Raw genomic sequence first — 21,690 nt, forward strand, 5'->3', positions numbered from 1 at the left:
ATCCTAACCACTTTCAAAACCATTATCTGAACCGTGATTAATATTAACCAACTTCCAATCTTCTGACATCTGCTCACTATTCAAGGACTTAGAAAGAATAGTAAGTGTCACATATTCAATCCTAACCACTTTCAAAACCATTATCTGAACCGTGATTAATATTAACCAACTTCCAATCTTCTGACATCTGCTCACTATTCAAGGACTTAGAAAGAATAGTAAGTGTCACATATTCAATCCTAACCACTTTCAAAACCATTATCTGAACCGTGATTAATATTAACCAACTTCCAATCTTCTGACATCTGCTCACTATTCAAGGACTTAGAAAGAATAGTAAGTGTCACATATTCAATCCTAACCACTTTCAAAACCATTATCTGAACCGTGATTAATATTAACCAACTTCCAATCTTCTGACATCTGCTCACTATTCAAGGACTTAGAAAGAATAGTAAGTGTCACATATTCAATCCTAACCACTTTCAAAACCATTATCTGAACCGTGATTAATATTAACCAACTTCCAATCTTCTGACATCTGCTCACTATTCAAGGACTTAGAAAGAATAGTAAGTGTCACATATTCAATCCTAACCCACTTTCAAAACCATTATCTGAACCGTGATTAATATTAACCAACTTCCAATCTTCTGACATCTGCTCACTATTCAAGGACTTAGAAAGAATAGTAAGTGTCACATATTCAATCCTAACCACTTTCAAAACCATTATCTGAACCGTGATTAATATTAACCAACTTCCAATCTTCTGACATCTGCTCACTATTCAAGGACTTAGAAAGAATAGTAAGTGTCACATATTCAATCCTAACCACTTTCAAAACCATTATCTGAACCGTGATTAATATTAACCAACTTCCAATCTTCTGACATCTGCTCACTATTCAAGGACTTAGAAAGAATAGTAAGTGTCACATATTCAATCCTAACCTCTTTCAAAACCATTATCTGAACCGTGATTAATATTAACCAACTTCCAATCTTCTGACATCTGCTCACTATTCAAGGACTTAGAAAGAATAGTAAGTGTCACATATTCAATCCTAACCACTTTCAAAACCATTATCTGAACCGTGATTAATATTAACCAACTTCCAATCTTCTGACATCTGCTCACTATTCAAGGACTTAGAAAGAATAGTAAGTGTCACATATTCAATCCTAACCACTTTCAAAACCATTATCTGAACCGTGATTAATATTAACCAACTTCCAATCTTCTGACATCTGCTCACTATTCAAGGACTTAGAAAGAATAGTAAGTGTCACATATTCAATCCTAACCTCTTTTAAAACCATTATCTGAACCGTGATTAATATTAACCAACTTCCAATCTTCTGACATCTGCTCACTATTCAAGGACTTAGAAAGAATAGTAAGTGTCACATATTCAATCCTAACCACTTTCAAAACCATTATCTGAACCGTGATTAATATTAACCAACTTCCAATCTTCTGACATCTGCTCACTATTCAAGGACTTAGAAAGAATAGTAAGTGTCACATATTCAATCCTAACCACTTTCAAAACCATTATCTGAACCGTGATTAATATTAACCAACTTCCAATCTTCTGACATCTGCTCACTATTCAAGGACTTAGAAAGAATAGTAAGTGTCACATATTCAATCCTAACCACTTTCAAAACCATTATCTGAACCGTGATTAATATTAACCAACTTCCAATCTTCTGACATCTGCTCACTATTCAAGGACTTAGAAAGAATAGTAAGTGTCACATATTCAATCCTAACCTCTTTCAAAACCATTATCTGAACCGTGATTAATATTAACCAACTTCCAATCTTCTGACATCTGCTCACTATTCAAGGACTTAGAAAGAATAGTAAGTGTCACATATTCAATCCTAACCACTTTCAAAACCATTATCTGAACCGTGATTAATATTAACCAACTTCCAATCTTCTGACATCTGCTCACTATTCAAGGACTTAGAAAGAATAGTAAGTGTCACATATTCAATCCTAACCTCTTTCAAAACCATTATCTGTCACATATTCAATCCTAACCTCTTTCAAAACCATTATCTGAACCGTGATTAATATTAACCAACTTCCAATCTTCTGACATCTGCTCACTATTCAAGGACTTAGAAAGAATAGTAAGTGTCACATATTCAATCCTAACCTGAACTTTTAAAAACCATTATCTGAACCGTGATTAATATTAACCAACTTCCAATCTTATTGACATCTGCTCACTATTCAAGGACTTAGAAAGAATAGTAAGTGTCACATATTCAATCCTAACCACTTTTAAAACCATTATCTGAACCGTGATTAATATTAACCAACTTCCAATCTTCTGACATCTGCTCACTATTCAAGGACTTAGAAAGAATAGTAAGTGTCACATATTCAATCCTAACCACTTTCAAAACCATTATCTGAACCGTGATTAATATTAACCAACTTCCAATCTTCTGACATCTGCTCACTATTCAAGGACTTAGAAAGAATAGTAAGTGTCACATATTCAATCCTAACCACTTTCAAAACCATTATCTGAACCGTGATTAATATTAACCAACTTCCAATCTTCTGACATCTGCTCACTATTCAAGGACTTAGAAAGAATAGTAAGTGTCACATATTCAATCCTAACCACTTTTAAAACCATTATCTGAACCGTGATTAATATTAACCAACTTCCAATCTTCTGACATCTGCTCACTATTCAAGGACTTAGAAAGAATAGTAAGTGTCACATATTCAATCCTAACCACTTTCAAAACCATTATCTGAACCGTGATTAATATTAACCAACTTCCAATCTTCTGACATCTGCTCACTATTCAAGGACTTAGAAAGAATAGTAAGTGTCACATATTCAATCCTAACCACTTTCAAAACCATTATCTGAACCGTGATTAATATTAACCAACTTCCAATCTTCTGACATCTGCTCACTATTCAAGGACTTAGAAAGAATAGTAAGTGTCACATATTCAATCCTAACCACTTTCAAAACCATTATCTGAACCGTGATTAATATTAACCAACTTCCAATCTTCTGACATCTGCTCACTATTCAAGGACTTAGAAAGAATAGTAAGTGTCACATATTCAATCCTAACCACTTTCAAAACCATTATCTGAACCGTGATTAATATTAACCAACTTCCAATCTTCTGACATCTGCTCACTATTCAAGGACTTAGAAAGAATAGTAAGTGTCACATATTCAATCCTAACCACTTTCAAAACCATTATCTGAACCGTGATTAATATTAACCAACTTCCAATCTTCTGACATCTGCTCACTATTCAAGGACTTAGAAAGAATAGTAAGTGTCACATATTCAATCCTAACCACTTTCAAAACCATTATCTGAACCGTGATTAATATTAACCAACTTCCAATCTTCTGACATCTGCTCACTATTCAAGGACTTAGAAAGAATAGTAAGTGTCACATATTCAATCCTAACCTCTTTCAAAACCATTATCTGAACCGTGATTAATATTAACCAACTTCCAATCTTCTGACATCTGCTCACTATTCAAGGACTTAGAAAGAATAGTAAGTGTCACATATTCAATCCTAACCACTTTCAAAACCATTATCTGAACCGTGATTAATATTAACCAACTTCCAATCTTCTGACATCTGCTCACTATTCAAGGACTTAGAAAGAATAGTAAGTGTCACATATTCAATCCTAACCACTTTTAAAACCATTATCTGAACCGTGATTAATATTAACCAACTTCCAATCTTCTGACATCTGCTCACTATTCAAGGACTTAGAAAGAATAGTAAGTGTCACATATTCAATCCTAACCACTTTCAAAACCATTATCTGAACCGTGATTAATATTAACAAACTTCCAATCTTCTGACATCTGCTCACTATTCAAGGACTTAGAAAGAATAGTAAGTTTCACATATTCAATCCTAACCACTTTCAAAACCATTATCTGAACCGTGATTAATATTAACCAACTTCCAATCTTCTGACATCTGCTCACTATTCAAGGACATAGAAAGAATAGTAAGTGTCACATATTCAATCCTAACCACTTTCAAAACCATTATCTGAACCGTGATTAATATTAACAAACTTTCAATCTTCTGACATCTGCTCACTATTCAAGGACTTAAAAAGAATAGTAAGTGTCACATATTCAATCCTAACCACTTTCAAAACCATTATCTGAACCGTGATTAATATTAACCAACTTCCAATCTTCTGACATCTGCTCACTATTCAAGGACTTAGAAAGAATAGTAAGTGTCACATATTCAATCCTAACCTCTTTCAAAACCATTATCTGAACCGTGATTAATATTAACCAACTTCCAATCTTCTGACATCTGCTCACTATTCAAGGACTTAGAAAGAATAGTAAGTGTCACATATTCAATCCTAACCTGAACCTTTCAAAACCATTATCTAAACCGTGATTAATATTAACCAACTTCCAATCTTCTGACATCTGCTCACTATTCAAGGACTTAGAAAGAATAGTAAGTGTCACATATTCAATCCTAACCACTTTTAAAACCATTATCTGAACCGTGATTAATATTAACCAACTTCCAATCTTCTGACATCTGCTCACTATTCAAGGACTTAGAAAGAATAGTAAGTGTCACATATTCAATCCTAACCACTTTCAAAACCATTATCTGAACCGTGATTAATATTAACCAACTTCCAATCTTCTGACATCTGCTCACTATTCAAGGACTTAGAAAGAATAGTAAGTGTCACATATTCAATCCTAACCACTTTTAAAACCATTATCTGAACCGTGATTAATATTAACCAACTTCCAATCTTCTGACATCTGCTCACTATTCAAGGACTTAGAAAGAATAGCAAGTGTCACATATTCAATCCTAACCTCTTTTAAAACCATTATCTGAACCGTGATTAATATTAACCAACTTCCAATCTTCTGACATCTGCTCACTATTCAAGGACTTAGAAAGAATAGTAAGTGTCACATATTCAATCCTAACCACTTTCAAAACCATTATCTGAACCGTGATTAATATTAACCAACTTCCAATCTTCTGACATCTGCTCACTATTCAAGGACTTAGAAAGAATAGTAAGTGTCACATATTCAATCCTAACCACTTTCAAAACCATTATCTGAACCGTGATTAATATTAACCAACTTCCAATCTTCTGACATCTGCTCACTATTCAAGGACTTAGAAAGAATAGTAAGTGTCACATATTCAATCCTAACCACTTTTTAAAACCATTATCTGAACCGTGATTAATATTAACCAACTTCCAATCTTCTGACATCTGCTCACTATTCAAGGACTTAGAAAGAATAGTAAGTGTCACATATTCAATCTTAACCACTTTCAAAACCATTATCTGAACCGTGATTAATATTAACCAACTTCCAATCTTCTGACATCTGCTCACTATTCAAGGACTTAGAAAGAATAGTAAGTGTCACATATTCAATCCTAACCTCTTTCAAAACCATTATCTGAATCGTGATTAATATTAACCAACTTCCAATCTTCTGACATCTGCTCACTATTCAAGGACTTAGAAAGAATAGTAAGTGTCACATATTCAATCCTAACCTCTTTCAAAACCATTATCTGAACCGTGATTAATATTAACCAACTTCCAATCTTCTGACATCTGCTCACTATTCAAGGACTTAGAAAGAATACCAAGTGTCACATATTCAATCCTAACCACTTTTAAAACCATTATCTGAACCGAGATTAATATTAACCAACTTCCAATCTTCTGACATCTCCTCACTATTCAAAGACTTAGAATGAATAGTAAGTGTCACATATTCAATCCTAACCACTTTCAAAACCATTATCTGAACCGTGATTAATATTAACAAACTTTCAATCTTCTGACATCTGCTCACTTTTCAAGGACTTAGGAGGAATAGTTAGTGTCACATATTCAATCCTAACCTCTTTTAAAACCATTTTCTAAATCGTGATTAATATTAACCAACTTCCAATCTTCTGACATCTGCTCACTATTCAAAGACTTAGAAAGAACAGCAAGTGTCACATATTCAATCCTAACCTCTTTTAAAACTATTATCTGAACCGTGTTTAATATTAACAAACTTCCAATCTTCTGACATCTGCTCACTATTCAAGGACTTAGGAAGAATAGTTAGTTTCACATATTCAATCCTAACCACTTTCAAAACCTTTATCTGAACCGAGAGTAATATTAACCAGCTTCCAATCTTCTTACATCTGCTCACTATTCAAGGACTTAAAATGAACAGCAAGTGTCACATATTCAATCCTAACCTCTTTCAAAACCATTATCTGAATCGTAATTAATATTAACCAACTTCCAATCTTCTGACATCTCCTCCCTATTCAATGACTTAGAAAGAAGAGTGAGTGTCACATATTCAATCCTATCCTTTTTCAAAATCATAATCTAAACCGAGATTAATGTTAACCAACTTCCAATCTTTTGACATCTGCTCACTATTTAAGGACTTAGAAAGAATACCAAGAGTCACATATGCATTCCTAACCACTTTTAAAACCATTATCTGAACCGAGATTAATATTAACCAGCTTCCAATCTTCTGACATCTCCTCACTATTCAAAGACTTAGAAAGAATAGTAAGTGTCACATATTCAATCCTAACCTCTTTTAAAACCATTTTCTAAATCGTGATTAATATTAACCAACTTCCAATCTTCTGACATCTGCTCACTATTCAAAGACTTAGAAAGAACAGCAAGTGTCACATATTCAATCCTAACCTCTTTTAAAACCATTATCTGAACCGAGGTCTTTATCATTCTTCGAACTTTCCAGGTTTTTTTTCCTAACAAACTCAAAATTGATATGAATATCTTATTTCCATCTAACGTCTGTTCAGGATAAGGAATATTAATTATTTCATTAGTTAAAACTGAAAAAGGATATAATTAATAGCTCAGCCATTTCACGACCCTTATGTATATGGTTTCTCACATTGTATTCTAGAAGACGTATATAGTGTTTAGATAAGTTCTTGGTGATTGTTTTGCATTGACAGACAATCTTCTATTATATTCGTTTCCTATTTGGACAAATGAAATCTTCCTTATGTAGTCTCTATATACATGTTTTTCTTTAACCCTACCCTTTGTAAGCCATCCTGATTTTTCACTTACAACCACCCCGTTAGTATTGTGTGTCGCACTTCTTTATCGGTATCTGGGAAGATGAGGTTTGATACTTCTATCTCTTCCTTCTATGTGTGTATCTTTGTTTGTTTGTAATTAAGCACAAAGCTACACAAAGGGCTATTGTGATCTGCACACCTCGAGGATCGAAACCCGATTTATTGTGGTATGAATTTGCATATGTGACACTGGGGGCATATATGTTGCAGTTGGTTTAAAATATATAGTTTCGGTTCGTGTGTCAATTTGAACCAAGTGTTGTGATTGGTTTACAGTTTTAAGTGTTAGCCACTTGAGGGCACAGAGAGTTTCATTCGTAATAATTCCACTTTTAATAGTAGCTTCAATTGATAAAATATCTATAATAATTGTGATAGCAGCATTGTTGTTTTGTTTTGTTGAAAAGAGTAGGTAACCGTAACATATTAACAAGGCCCTGCACGGCCAGGAGGTTAAGGCACTCGACGTGTGTAGCTTTGCGCGAAATTCAAACCAAACAAAACCAGACACTATTATTGTGATTATTATGTGTTGTCTCTGTAATTATTGTTATTACTATGTGTTGTATCCGTAATTATTGTTATTACTATGTGTTGTCTCCGTAATTGTTGTTATTATTATGTGTTGTCTCCGTAATTATTGTTATTATTATGTGTTGTCTCCGTAATTATTGTTATTATTATGTGTTGTCTCCGTAATTATTGTTATTATTATGTGTTGTCTCCAAAATTATTGTTATTATTATATGTTGTTTCCGTAATTATTGTTATTATTATTTGTTGTCTCCAAAATTATTGTTATTATTATATGTTGTTTCCGTAATTATTGTTATTATTATGTGTTGTCTCCAAAATTATTGTTATTATTATGTGTTGTCTCCAAAATTATTGTTATTATTATGTGTTGTCTCCGTAATTATTGTTATTATTATGTGTTGTCTCCAAAATTATTGTTATTATTATGTGTTGTCTCCGTAATTATTGTTATTATTATGTGTTGTCTCCGTAACTTTGGGGTTTTTAACTTAAGTACTCATATTTGAACGTTTTTAAGCTTTTATAATGCATTAAAAAACGAAAAGGACTTTAGAAAAATGTGGTGATAATCCAAATAAATTACTCAACAGAAACGTTTGCTTCAGTTCATGTTATCTCAGCTTACGTTTGCTTCAGTTCATGTTATCTCAGCTTCTTTGTTCTAGTTGATACACACGCCTGTTTTCTTCAGCCCTTAAAATCTTTGTTTGTAACAGGTTTTCTCTGATGAACAAAACAAACCCATAAATTCCTTCACCGTGTTCGTACGTAAACCTACCCGATAAAGAAACACGATTGGAAACCTTTTCAAGGCTTAACAACCAACTGTACATATTCTCTCACAAGTAATAAACCCTAGTACCACCAACGTTCCTGTAACAGGTACAAGATAGGAAAACCTTCGTGATTCTCTTTTGGTCAAGATATCCGAAGCAACACAACCACGGTGTAATTTGATGTAAAGATACTATGAAAATATTCTGAGGGACTGAAGAACCGGATATACTGTGACAGACTGAAGAAACGATATTGTCAAATACAGTCTCAGAATAACTTTGAAGTGATGATAAATAGAATACTGGAACTTTTGATTCTTGTGGAACCTCTTTGGAATTTCAATTTCACAGAAAGTGTGTCTGAGAAGACTAGTCAAAATAGATTTGATTACAAAAACAAATGAGGAAATACGTTATAAAGTCAGTAGATGAATTTACAGACAGTCACAATATTACTTCATTGTTACGTAAACACACAATATTAAAGTATTTATGTATATCTTAGTATTACTTACGTGTATTCATTATTAAGTAACCAAATAGCACAAAACTATTTATTAGTCGATCTTATAACCCTTTAGACTAACATGAATTATTGCAACCGACAAAAATGTCACAATAAAAAAGAACACAGAATATAGTTGATAATACACACATATATATATATATATTCAGCTACTGTAATTAATTATTTTATTTAGGTATTAATTTCAGGGTCCGGCATGGCCAAGCGTGTTAAGGCGTGCGACTCGTAATCTGAGGGTCGCGGGTTCACATTCAGGTCGCGCCAAACATGTTCGCCCTTTCAGCCGTGGGGACGTTATAATATGACGGTCAATCCCACTATTCGTTGGTAAAAGGAATAGCTCAAAAGTTGGCGGTGGGTGGTGATGACTTGCTGCCTTCCCTCTAGTCTTACACTGATAGATTATGGATGGCTAGCGAAGATAGCCCTCGTGTAGCTTTGTGCTACGTGCGAAATTCAAAAAACAAACAAACTCAACAAGATTAGATAGATTTCTCGAATTTCTAAACTGTAATATTTAGAAACCTAAATAGAAACTGATATAAGGATGAAAGTAGTGCTGAAACAAATAAGGAAAAGAAAATATAGTTAAATGTTCCACAATTATTACAGCCATGATGAAACCCTTCCTGGCGAAACGATGGTTGTAATAAAATAATGACTCGTGAAACATACAATTGTCTCGTTTCCCTCAATTCTGTAATTATGGAGTTCCACCCACTACGGGTGGTTCAGTTATTAATTTTAGGCATCAATCTCTCTTTCTTCTATCAAAACATAGACTTATAAATAAACAGTAAAACGGCTAAAAGTGAAAACTGCAATATGAGAGTTTTTGACATAAATAAATATAAATCACTCACCGTAAGTTGATGACGACACGCATTCTTTCGGAAACTTGGAACGAGCTTTCCTGGATGGCTGGAGACGCGTCTTAACGCCCCGTTCGCGAGCACGTTTCGTGTATTTACTGTATATGTACATCTTACGTACGTATAAACACAACATGATAACAGTAGCAGATGTTAAGTTAGCCACAATGATCGTAACGTCGCGGTGTCGTGGACTTAGGTGGATGGACAAAACAGTCCGGGCCACCCACACCAAAACCGTCACGACACAACTGACCATTATCCAGCGGGGTTCCCTGTTGCCGTCGGCACATTTCCAGGTGAAGATGGAGAAGAGGATGGACAAGGCCAAAAGCAACATTACATACACTAGAGAGATGGCAGCAAACTTGTCTTCAAGCACAGAGGATGGAGAACACATCCAGACCCGATTGTAGACAATGGCATCTGATGGCCGCAGCACTAACCAGGCACTGGTCAGTATTACTTGAATGGCAACCAGGCCTGCGACCATTAACAGCAGACCGATAGGGGTGTTGAAACGAGAGCCATTACTCAGAGCTTCACTGCCCCTGTAGCCCATCAGTCTCCAGGCACTCGTCACCTTAGCCAGCATTCCGGAGAAAATGACTGCGTAAGCCAACCCCAAAACAAATCGGCGTACTGCGCATGTGTGAGTTGTTGGGGGGAGAATGAAGGGGAAGTTTGCACCGAATAAAATAAGAAGTCCCAGTAAAATGGCATACCCCAGTACTGTTGTTCCGATCGCTACCGGAAACGCTACCAGGAAATAGAGGGCGCAGACTATCACCATACTGATTCCAAAAAGAGAAAGGGCCGTGACAACAATGCCCCACAGGGTCTTGAAGTTCCTGTATAGTGGACCCCTGTACAGCAGGTTATTTTTATTGTCTTCGTCATCTTTACACTTCTCACACTTCCCGTAGCACACTGATGTCGGCAGTGTGTCGTAGGAAAGTACAAAATCCTCGAAGAGGTCAAGTTTATTGTTTTCCAAAGCCCAATCTATATGAGGATTTACAATAGCTGCAATTAATATTAAAATACCCAGTTGGACTTCATTAAACTTATGCTGACTCAGTATCCAAAAACACAAGATTAGCAACATATTGGTTCAACTTCTTAATATTTATGTCTGTGTTTATGTAGTTTAATTTATTTTAGTATTTGAGGCTCGATGTTATCTAAACAAAAACATAAGTAGTTTAAAACTATATTATCTTACTATAAGTAGTTTAAAACTATATTATCTTATTATAACTAGTTTAAAAGTATATTATCTTACCCTACGTAGTTTAAAACTATATTATCTTATTATAAGTAGTTTAAAACTATATTATCTTACTATAACTAGTTTGAAACTATATTATCTTGGTATATGTAGTTTTAAACTGTATTATCTTATTATAAGTAGTTTAAAACTATATTATCTTACTATAAGTAGTTTAAAAATATATTATCTTGGTATAAGTAGTTTGAAACTATATTATCTTGCTATATGTAGTTTAAAACTATATTATCTTATTATAAGTAGTTTAAAACTATATTATCTTGGTATAAGTAGTTTGAAACTATATTATCTTTGTATATGTAGTTTAAAACTATATTATCTCATTATAAGTAGTTTAAAACTATATTATCTTGGTATAAGTAGTTTGAAACTATATTATCTTGGTATAAGTAGTTTGAAACTATATTATCTTGGTATATGTAGTTTAAAACTATATTATCTTACTATAAGTAGTTTAAAACTATATTATCTTACTACACCAAAGTTGAACAAAAACTCATATTATAATCAGAAATACATTAAACACTTTGAGACTTGGGTCAATATCAGAAGCCAGAATTATTTTAGATTGTTTTTTTTAATCAAATTATTCAATGCTCAATATCCATACCAATCATTCAACTGATACAATTTTTAAATTTGAAATGAAAAGAAGTTTATGTTTCTCTATCTGGTCAAATTAAATTTGAAATGAAAAGAAAGTTATAGCTAATCATCTGGTATACAACACTCACAGAAAAGTTCCAATGTCCGAATAAGAAACTTACCAAATGATTATAATATTTGCCTTCAAAATTTTTCTGTACTTTAAAAACTTGATAGCCGAATATAGATCCAGTTTCTGGACCGCTGGGTTCTCTTTCTGAACCTTCAAGCACTTTTCTAATCTCACCAGCTAACTGTTCTCTTCTAAGGCCCTCACAGTTGCTAGCGTTCGAAAACGGACGACAGTGTTTGGTCAGAAGAGAGCGAAGCGCACGACCTATGGATCTTGTAGTTGTAATTGTTCGGTATACCTGACTATCCTGTTGAAAGTTGGCTTCTATGAAACGTTCCTGTCCGGTACACACATCCGGGTACTGATGCTGAACAATAAAGCTACTTGGTAGCCAGCACCTGAAGTGGTGTTGCCAAAATTCTTCAAACCAAGAATCAGGAACTGGATCGTGCTCAGTGAGAGTCATTCCAGTGATAAAATGGCGAAATTCTGGAATTTCGTGGTTCTCCAATTTCACCACGAAGGCATCCAGTGTACTATTTATCAAAATTCCTTCAAGACGATTATCGGAACCAAATCCCTCGGTGGCAACCCAAGTAAAACGCTCAATGAGGTTCGCTTCTTGAGCGATCTCTAAAATTACACTTGTTGCAAGAGTGCTGTTCGTCAAGAGCACGGTGACACGAACGTTTGCATCAGTGGTTAATGCAGTAAACTCCCTCGTGAGGTTTTTAACAGTAAAATCAATATTCACCGCTAGAGTTTCGGCGATGCAAACACTGTAATTTTTCGCTGTTTCGGCAAACTGTACGTGTGCTGCTCTTCCAAATACGTCATTGGTTGTAATAACGTTGACGTACGTCCAATCATATTTCTTCAACAGCGCCAATACAGCCGATATTTGTAACTTCACAGGGGATGGAATGGCCATAATCAGATTTGTGCTAGCACTCGATGTGTTTGACCACACAATTGATGTGCTCACTTGGGAATCTTGTTCGCTTGCAGAAGAGGCGAAACTTCAGAGGCCACCTGGTGGTCGAATGTCAGAGCAACAATGACGTTTTTGTAATCTGTGCCAGACTCGTTAAGCCTCTTCTCACGTTCTGTGGTTAAATAACTAAATAAGTTTCCTTTAACCCTTTGAACTCTACCACAGTCATCCAAAGCAACAACTCCTAGAGCCTCTCCTAGAATTAACCCAATGTTGTTGTTCATCTCCAGCACGGCAAAAATCAGAGCTACCAAATTTTGGAAAGATTTTGGATTAAGCGAACCACATGAAAAAACGTCTCCCTGGGTGATGGAGAGACATCATAGATGTAATGACGTAACTGTTATTTTAGGAATCCACTTCATTACAGTAGGCAGCCGGAAAACAATCTGATTCCCACATCCGTCGCTTTTCAAACAGCTGGACACAACCTTCTGAAGGTTATATTCATGGCCACTGTTGTCAAAGCCATCAATCTTATTCATATCTACATCCAATCCTTCTGCTTCTGTGTAATGTCCAATCTGTGGTGAAGAAAAATAAAATGTGTCCAAAACAACTTCTTCTAGTTTTATTTCCGATTTTGAAATTCAAACTGTACACTTGGATTAAAGTAATATTTTACAATAGTACCTAACGTTGCAAATAACACGTGAAAGCATATTTTTTTTTTTATAAACCTGGACATTCCTCCTAAAATATAATCGATTCTTATGACGTGAACATAAGCTGTTGGTTTAATACGATAAATACCTTTACAAAAGAGTGAGCGTTGTTTCCCACTTGACGGAAGTTCAAAATGTCTAATCCTTTAGTTCCGTAGTTATTTTCTGTAAAGAGTTTCCTTATTCTGCCATTTTCAACTACTTGAGCATTCTTGGTTGAATTTAAGATAAGTTCTCTTGACTCAGGACTTTCTTTCATCTGGACACAAATTCCTCTGGACCTTCCAGGACAGAAATGAGCTCTTGCCACTTCCAAGCTATGGGCTAGGGCAAAGACACTGCTCACCACGTTTTTAACACCAGGATCTTGGAATAAAGGAACATCATGGAATCCACTCTGGTGTCCACTATAGCAGGCTGTTCCTCGACATCCGAACACGTGTTCCCAATATTCTCGGAACCAAATGTTTCTAAGGTTCATCCGAATGTTCAAACGTTGAAAATATTCCTGGAAACCAGGTACGTGATCCGCCACCTGTCGGACAGAAAGAGCACCAACTGAATATTTGTGGAATTTTTGGAAGACCTCGAGATTCTCATAGGTTATCCAAACAAAGTGTCCAAATTTCTCAGATCCCTCTTCAGTTATCATCTGGAGACTCTGGAAGAACCTCTTCAGGTGGTCACCAGATAACAGAAGTACTACAACTCTAAAAAAACAACAACAATTATTTGATTAGTAACTTGTCGAGGAAAACAAAAGGTTCTTAATAGCCAAACACAACCACATGGTTAATGCATTCCCATATGTTTTTGTATTTCCATTGAAAAGATTTCTTATTCTTATTTCTTTCTAAAACTAACAGACCCTTACTGCTTCCGTGAAGCAAGTCGCTCTTATTCCTAAACATTGTAAAATTATTACCTACTCTTCATGTTTCCACGTTAATCTATTTTTCTACCGCGTTGAAATGTTTATAGTTGATATAAAAAGAAATTTCTGTTTGACTGAAACGCAAATTAGCCGCACGTGCTACTTTTTTACCGTAGAGTCTAATTGCTGGAGCCCGCAGTGGCACAGCGGCATGTCTGCGGACTTATAACGCTAGAAACCGGACTTCACTACCCGTTGTGAGCAGAGCACAGACAGCCCATTGTATTTGTGCTTAACTTCAAAACAAGCAAATTACAGAAAAAATATGTAAAATAGAAATTGCATTTTAGTACTTATAAACATATGTAGTTTGCTACTACGAAACTATGTAGATTTACTTAAATATTAAATATTTTATTTTTCACCAGGTGGTTAAAGCACTAGACTCATAATCTAATGGTCGCGGGTTCGAATCCCCATCGCATCAAACGTTACGGTCAATCCCACTATTCGTTGGTAGAAGAGTAGCCTAAGAGTTCGCTTGGGTGGTGATGACGAGCTGCCTTCCCTCTCTTCTTACGCTGCTAAATTATGGACGGTTAGTGGAGACAGCCCTCGTGTAGCTTTGCGCGAAATTCAAAACAAACAAGCCAAACCTTTTCACCAAATTTTTATGACTATCTCTTAGTTTCATTGGGATCAAGTAATATGAAAAACAATAACTTGTCAATATATTTGGTAGTACTTTACGTTCAGAATTACAAACACTCCACAGCCAGCAATTCATGAGTTTTTCTCACAAATCATCAATATTTTATACCACTTCTACTAAAGTTTCTTCTTACTGAACAAAGCCTAAGTTTCTAAGCAAACATTCTAAATGAGTTATACATTGAAACAAATTATGTTGATTGTCAAACTAAATAACCAGTTCTATTGAAAACAGAGTTTTTATAGCATACCTCGCTCCATCATCTCTTTTTGACTTCAATCGTCGAAGAATAGTCAACCAGCTAGCTTCAATATCTGGAACCCTCTCTGTCAGGGCCAACTGGATGTGGTTTTTATCAGACCCCGCCTTGAAGTTCTGAAAGAGATCTCTCTCTTGATGATTTCTGTGAGAATGCACCACAGAGATGTAGTTCCAACGAAACAGTTTTAAGATCCTCACCATGGCATCTGCTATCAAAACGTTTGGCAGTGATAGTCTTAAGACGTAATCATACCAGTTCAGGTTATTGAACTCTGAAGAGGTAACTTCTGGTGCCAGCGTGGTCACTTGATGAGAAATAGTGAGGTCAACAACAGGCTTCACTACATTGTAGTGCTGGTCAGCGATGAAGCCCATTACGTCATCAGGAAATAGGAGTTTGGGACGGGCTTCAGTTTGAGAGGGTGATGGCTGGCTGAAAAAGTCGAAAATAATTTGTGACGTCTTTGTACGACTGTTGCACGTGTCAAAAACTACCCCCCCTAAAGTAACACCAGGCAAGATTCGAGGGTCATTGTTGACCTGGTCTAATGCCCACAAGAATGCTTCCACGTGCTGAATTCCAACAGAAGAATCCAACTCTCCACACTCTAGGGTGTTTAAAGATGACTTGTGAACACCAAAGGTTGCACCCAAATACAGTTGGTCTTTGGAACGTACAACCAGAAACCTTGAGTTTGGACTCTCACAACGACCACACTCTGATCTACATTCGGATACTGTATTCATCATTGGAAACTCTTCTCCATGATTTCCATAAGTTACCATGTTTGCCAAGGTGGTCAGATGATTATTAAATACCGCAACCTGAGGAATTCAACATAATAAATTACCATAATTCAAGATATATGAATATATTATCCAAGATTGATGTTAATCACAAATATGCCCAATTATTTTCTAATATTCTACAGTATGGATACTTCAGCACATGATAATACGAAAACCAGCCAAGTTATCCTTCTAAATTTACTGAAACTTTTTGTTACTTTTACGATCTCGTCTTCAAACCTATTACGCATTGTTTTGGCACAGATGGCGCTAACTTACGCATATAATATAAAAAATATGGTTAAACAATGTATAGTAACTTAAGGCTCCTGAACATGATCAAACAAAAGGTTGTTTTTTTTACATTATTAACTTATGATTCAGCTTGAAATCCTTTACACACAGACTTTTATTTAACTTAACATAATATTAAATTTAGATTAGCTTTCCAAATAATAGAAAATGTTCCCTCTAATATTTGTCATTTATGTGCGGAATAATTTTTTTTTTACGTGCACCAGAAACAAGATAATATGCAGTTGTGTGCTACTACTTTGTTTCTTTCTTTCTTTTACAGTATATTTAGATCATCAACCTTATTGGACCATTAAGTCGCTTTGCAATGTTATCAGTTGGTTATTTGTGCTTTAGGCCTATTCATTGTCATGTCAGAGCCATTAGAGCGGGTCAACTCGCTCAGGTTCCTCACCTTTTCTGAGGAAATGACTGGCAGTTCATTAGTTATGCGTCCGCACAGCATAGAGAGAGTATTGGTTATAAAAGTACCAATTGAGAGTTATATGAAATCTCACTACGAAGATACACCCGAAATCTACTCCAAAGTTATACAGATAGGTACCAATTTAGAGATATATGACAATTAATATATGGCTTTGATAGATACTTATCAATTCTATTTCATCATTTCAATAGTCAAGATCTATAACATTTCATATCACTATAACTTCGAACCTTCTCAAAATACATCTATCCAGAAATGGCTTCGTGGAACAAGTACGAGAACATTATAGGACTGAACATTTGGCAAGTCTGGAGTATTGTTACAACTGCTCCAAATAATGAAATGCCATTACTGTTATAGCTGCTCCGAAAGCAAGCCACTATTATTACACTTGCTCCAAATTCAGAAATGCCACAATTATCACAGCTCCTCCGAATGCTGGAATGTCACTATACTTAGAGCTGTTCTAAATGCATGAATGTTAATAATGTTTCGCTTCTGAACAGATCTAATCATTATTACATCGCATTAAAAATCTGTCTTACATTAAAATAAATAGTCGATCACAAGTGGTAAAATTATGGTTTCTCTTATTCTTCGCTTTAAAAAAGTAAACAGTATAGTAAACAGAGGTCCATCATGAAGCAAAATATTATACTTAGAACTATGGATTGTACAACTGTAACTAAACATATTGTAAACAGAGGTCCATCATGAAACAAAACATTATGCTTAGAACTACGGATTGTACAACTGTAGCTAAACATATAGTAAACAGAGGTTCATAACGAAACAAAACATTATACTTAGAACTACGGATTGTACAACTGTAACTAAACATATAGTAAACAGAGGTCCATCATGAAACAAAACATTATACTTAGAACTACGGATTGTACAACTGTAACTAAACATATAGTAAACAGAGGTCCATCATGAAACAAAACATTATACTTAGAACTACGGATTGTACAACTGTAACTAAACATATTGTAAACAGAGGTTCATCATGAAACAAAACATTATGCTTAGAACTACGGATTGTACAACTGTAACTAAACATATTGTAAACAGAGGTTCATCATGAAACAAAACATTATACTTAGAACTACGGATTGTACAACTGTAACTAAACATATAGTAAACAGAGGTTCATCAGGAAACAAAACATTATGCTTAGAACTACGGATTGTACAACTGTAACTAAACATATAGTAATCAGAGGTTCATCACGAAACAAAACATTATGCTTAGAACTACGGATTGTACAACTGTAACTAAACATATAGTAAACAGAGGTTGATCATGAAACAAAACATTGTACTTAGAACTACGGATTGTACAACTGTAACTAAACATATAGTAAACAGAGGTTGATCATGAAACAAAACATTGTACTTAGAACTACAGATTGTACAACTGTAACTAAACATATAGTAAACAGAGGTTCATCATGAAACAAAACATTATGCTTAGAACTACGGATTGTACAACTGTAACTAAACATATTGTAAACAGAGGTTCATCATGAAACAAAACATTATACTTAGAACTACGGATTGTACAACCGTAACTAAACATATAGTAAACAGAGGTTCATCATGAAACAAAACATTATGCTTAGAACTACGGATTGTACAACTGTAACTAAACATATAGTAAACAGAGGTTGATCATGAAACAAAACATTGTACTTAGAACTACGGATTGTACAACTGTAACTAAACATATAGTAAACAGAGGTTCATCATGAAACAAAACATTATACTTAGAACTATGGATTGTACAACTGTAACTAAACATATAGTAAACAGAGGTTCATCATGAAACAAAACATTATACTTAGAACTACGGATTGTACAACCGTAACTAAACATATAGTAAACAGAGGTTCATCATGAAGCAAAACATTATACTTAGAACTACGGATTGTACAACCGTAACTAAACATATAGTAAACAGAGGTTCATCATGAAACAAAACATTATGCTTAGAACTACGGATTGTACAACTGTAACTAAACATATAGTAAACAGAGGTTCATCATGAAACAAAACATTATGCTTAGAACTACGGATTGTACAACTGTAACTAAACATATAGTAAACAGAGGTTGATCATGAAACAAAACATTGTACTTAGAACTACAGATTGTACAACTGTAACTAAACATATAGTAAACAGAGGTTGATCATGAAACAAAACATTATACTTAGAACTACGGATTGTACAACTGTAACTAAACATATAATAAACAGAGGTTCATCATGAAACAAAACATTATACTTAGAACTATGGATTGTACAACTGTAACTAAACATATAGTAAACAGAGGTTCATCATGAAACAAAACATTATACTTAGAACTATGGATTGTACAACTGTAACTAAACATATAGTAAACAGAGGTTGGTCATGAAACAAAACATTATACTTAGAACTACGGATTGTACAACTGTAACTAAACATATAGTAAACAGAGGTTCATCATGAAACAAAACATTATACTTAGAACTATGGATTGTACAACTGTAACTAAACATATAGTAAACAGAGGTTCATCATGAAACAAAACATTATACTTAGAACTACGGATTGTACAACTGTAACTAAATATATAGTAAACAGAGGTTCATCACGAAGCAAAACATTATACTTAGAACTACGGATTGTACAACTGTAACTAAACATATAGTAAACAGAGGTCCATCATGAAACAAAACATTTACTTAGAACTATGGATTGTACAACTGTAACTAAACACATTGTAAACAGAGGTTCATCATGAAACAAAACATTATGCTTAGAACTACGGATTGTACAACTGTAACTAAACATATAGTAAACAGAGGTTCATCATGAAACAAAACATTATGCTTAGAACTACGGATTGTACAACTGTAACTAAACATATAGTAAACAGAGGTTCATCATGAAACAAAACATTATACTTAGAACTATGGATTGTACAACTGTAACTAAACATATAGTAAACAGAGGTTGGTCATGAAACAAAACATTATACTTAGAACTACGGATTGTACAACTGTAACTAAACATATAGTAAACAGAGGTTCATCATGAAACAAAACATTATACTTAGAACTATGGATTGTACAACTGTAACTAAACATATAGTAAACAGAGGTTCATCATGAAACAAAACATTATACTTAGAACTACGGATTGTACAACTGTAACTAAATATATAGTAAACAGAGGTTCATCACGAAGCAAAACATTATACTTAGAACTACGGATTGTACAACTGTAACTAAACATATAGTAAACAGAGGTCCATCATGAAACAAAACATTTACTTAGAACTATGGATTGTACAACTGTAACTAAACACATTGTAAACAGAGGTTCATCATGAAACAAAACATTATGCTTAGAACTACGGATTGTACAACTGTAACTAAACATATAGTAAACAGAGGTTCATCATGAAACAAAACATTATGCTTAGAACTACGGATTGTACAACTGTAACTAAACATATAGTAAACAGAGGTCCATCATGAAACAAAACATTATACTTAGAACTACGGATTGTACAACTGTAACTAAACATATAATAAACAGAGGTCCATCACAAACAAAACATTACATGTAAATATTTAACCTGAACTAAGGGTTGTACAACTGTAACTAAACATATTGTAAACAGAGGTCCATCACGAAACAAAACATTATACTTAGAACTACGGATTGTACAACTGTAACTAAACATATAGTAAACAGAGGTTCATAACGAAACAAAACATTATACTTAGAACTACGGATTGTACAACTGTAACTAAACATATAGTAAACAGAGGTTCATCATGAAACAAAACATTATACTTAGAACTATGGATTGTACAACTGTAACTAAACATATAGTAAACAGAGGTTCATCATGAAACAAAACATTATACTTAGAACTACGGATTGTACAACTGTAACTAAACATATAGTAAACAGAGGTTCATCATGAAACAAAACATTATACTTAGAACTATGGATTGTACAACTGTAACTAAACATATAGTAAACAGAGGTCCATCACGAAACAAAACATTATACTTAGAACTACGGATTGTACAACTGTAACTAAACATATAGTAAACAAAGGTCCATCACAAACAAAACATTACATGTAGATATTTAATCTGAACTCGGGGCTGTACAACTGTAATTAAACATATTGTAAACAAAGGTCCATCACAAACAAAACATTACATGTAGACATTTAAGCTGAACTCGGGGCTGTACAACTGTAACTAAACATATAGTAAACAAAGGTCCATCACAAACAAAACATTACATGTAGATATTTAACCTGAACTAGGGGTTGTACAACTGTAACTAAACATATAGTAAACAAAGGTCCATCTCAAACAAAACATTACGTGTAGATATTTAATCTGAACTCGGGGCTGTACAACTGTAACTAAACATATTGTAAGCAGAGGTCCATCACGAAACAAAACATTACATGTAGATATTTAACCTGAACTCGGGGCTGTACAACTGTAACTAAACATATTGTAAACAAAGGTCCATCACAAACAATACATTACATGTAGATATTTAATCTGAACTCGTGGCTGTGTATCTGTAGTGTATACAGTGTTGCTGTTTAAGAATATCTTTTGATCATTTTAAAAGTTAATTAATCTCCTCTGCCGCTAGGTTATACCACGTGACTTGAGTTCTTTTCTTATTGCAACTGAAATAATCAGAAACGTGAATA

General features: G+C 34.4%; 2 protein-coding genes across 2 annotated transcripts in view; both read right to left on the minus strand.

Annotated features, from left to right (window-relative positions):
- Positions 1–9,893: 9,893 nt before the first annotated feature.
- Positions 9,894–12,895, minus strand: LOC143256250 (metabotropic glutamate receptor 1-like). Its single transcript, XM_076513198.1, has 2 exons — positions 11,962–12,895; positions 9,894–10,908 (listed from the first exon to the last, which is right to left on the minus strand). Exons 1-2 carry the CDS (start codon positions 12,841–12,843, stop codon positions 10,690–10,692), a joined length of 1,101 nt encoding a protein of 366 aa, XP_076369313.1. The 5' UTR covers positions 12,844–12,895; the 3' UTR covers positions 9,894–10,689.
- A 331-nt stretch (positions 12,896–13,226) lies between these two features.
- Positions 13,227–21,690, minus strand: part of LOC143257733 (uncharacterized) — a 33,355-nt gene continuing 24,891 nt past the window's right edge. The window contains exons 8-10 of the mRNA XM_076516766.1: positions 15,408–16,243; positions 13,660–14,281; positions 13,227–13,430 (exon numbers count right to left, since the gene is read on the minus strand). Coding sequence (XP_076372881.1) covers positions 13,227–13,430; positions 13,660–14,281; positions 15,408–16,243 — 1,662 coding nt within the window. The remainder of the gene's footprint in view (positions 13,431–13,659; positions 14,282–15,407; positions 16,244–21,690) is intronic.

Source organism: Tachypleus tridentatus, chromosome 7, assembly GCF_004210375.1.
Source record: "Tachypleus tridentatus isolate NWPU-2018 chromosome 7, ASM421037v1, whole genome shotgun sequence".
NCBI lineage: Eukaryota > Metazoa > Arthropoda > Merostomata > Xiphosura > Limulidae > Tachypleus > Tachypleus tridentatus.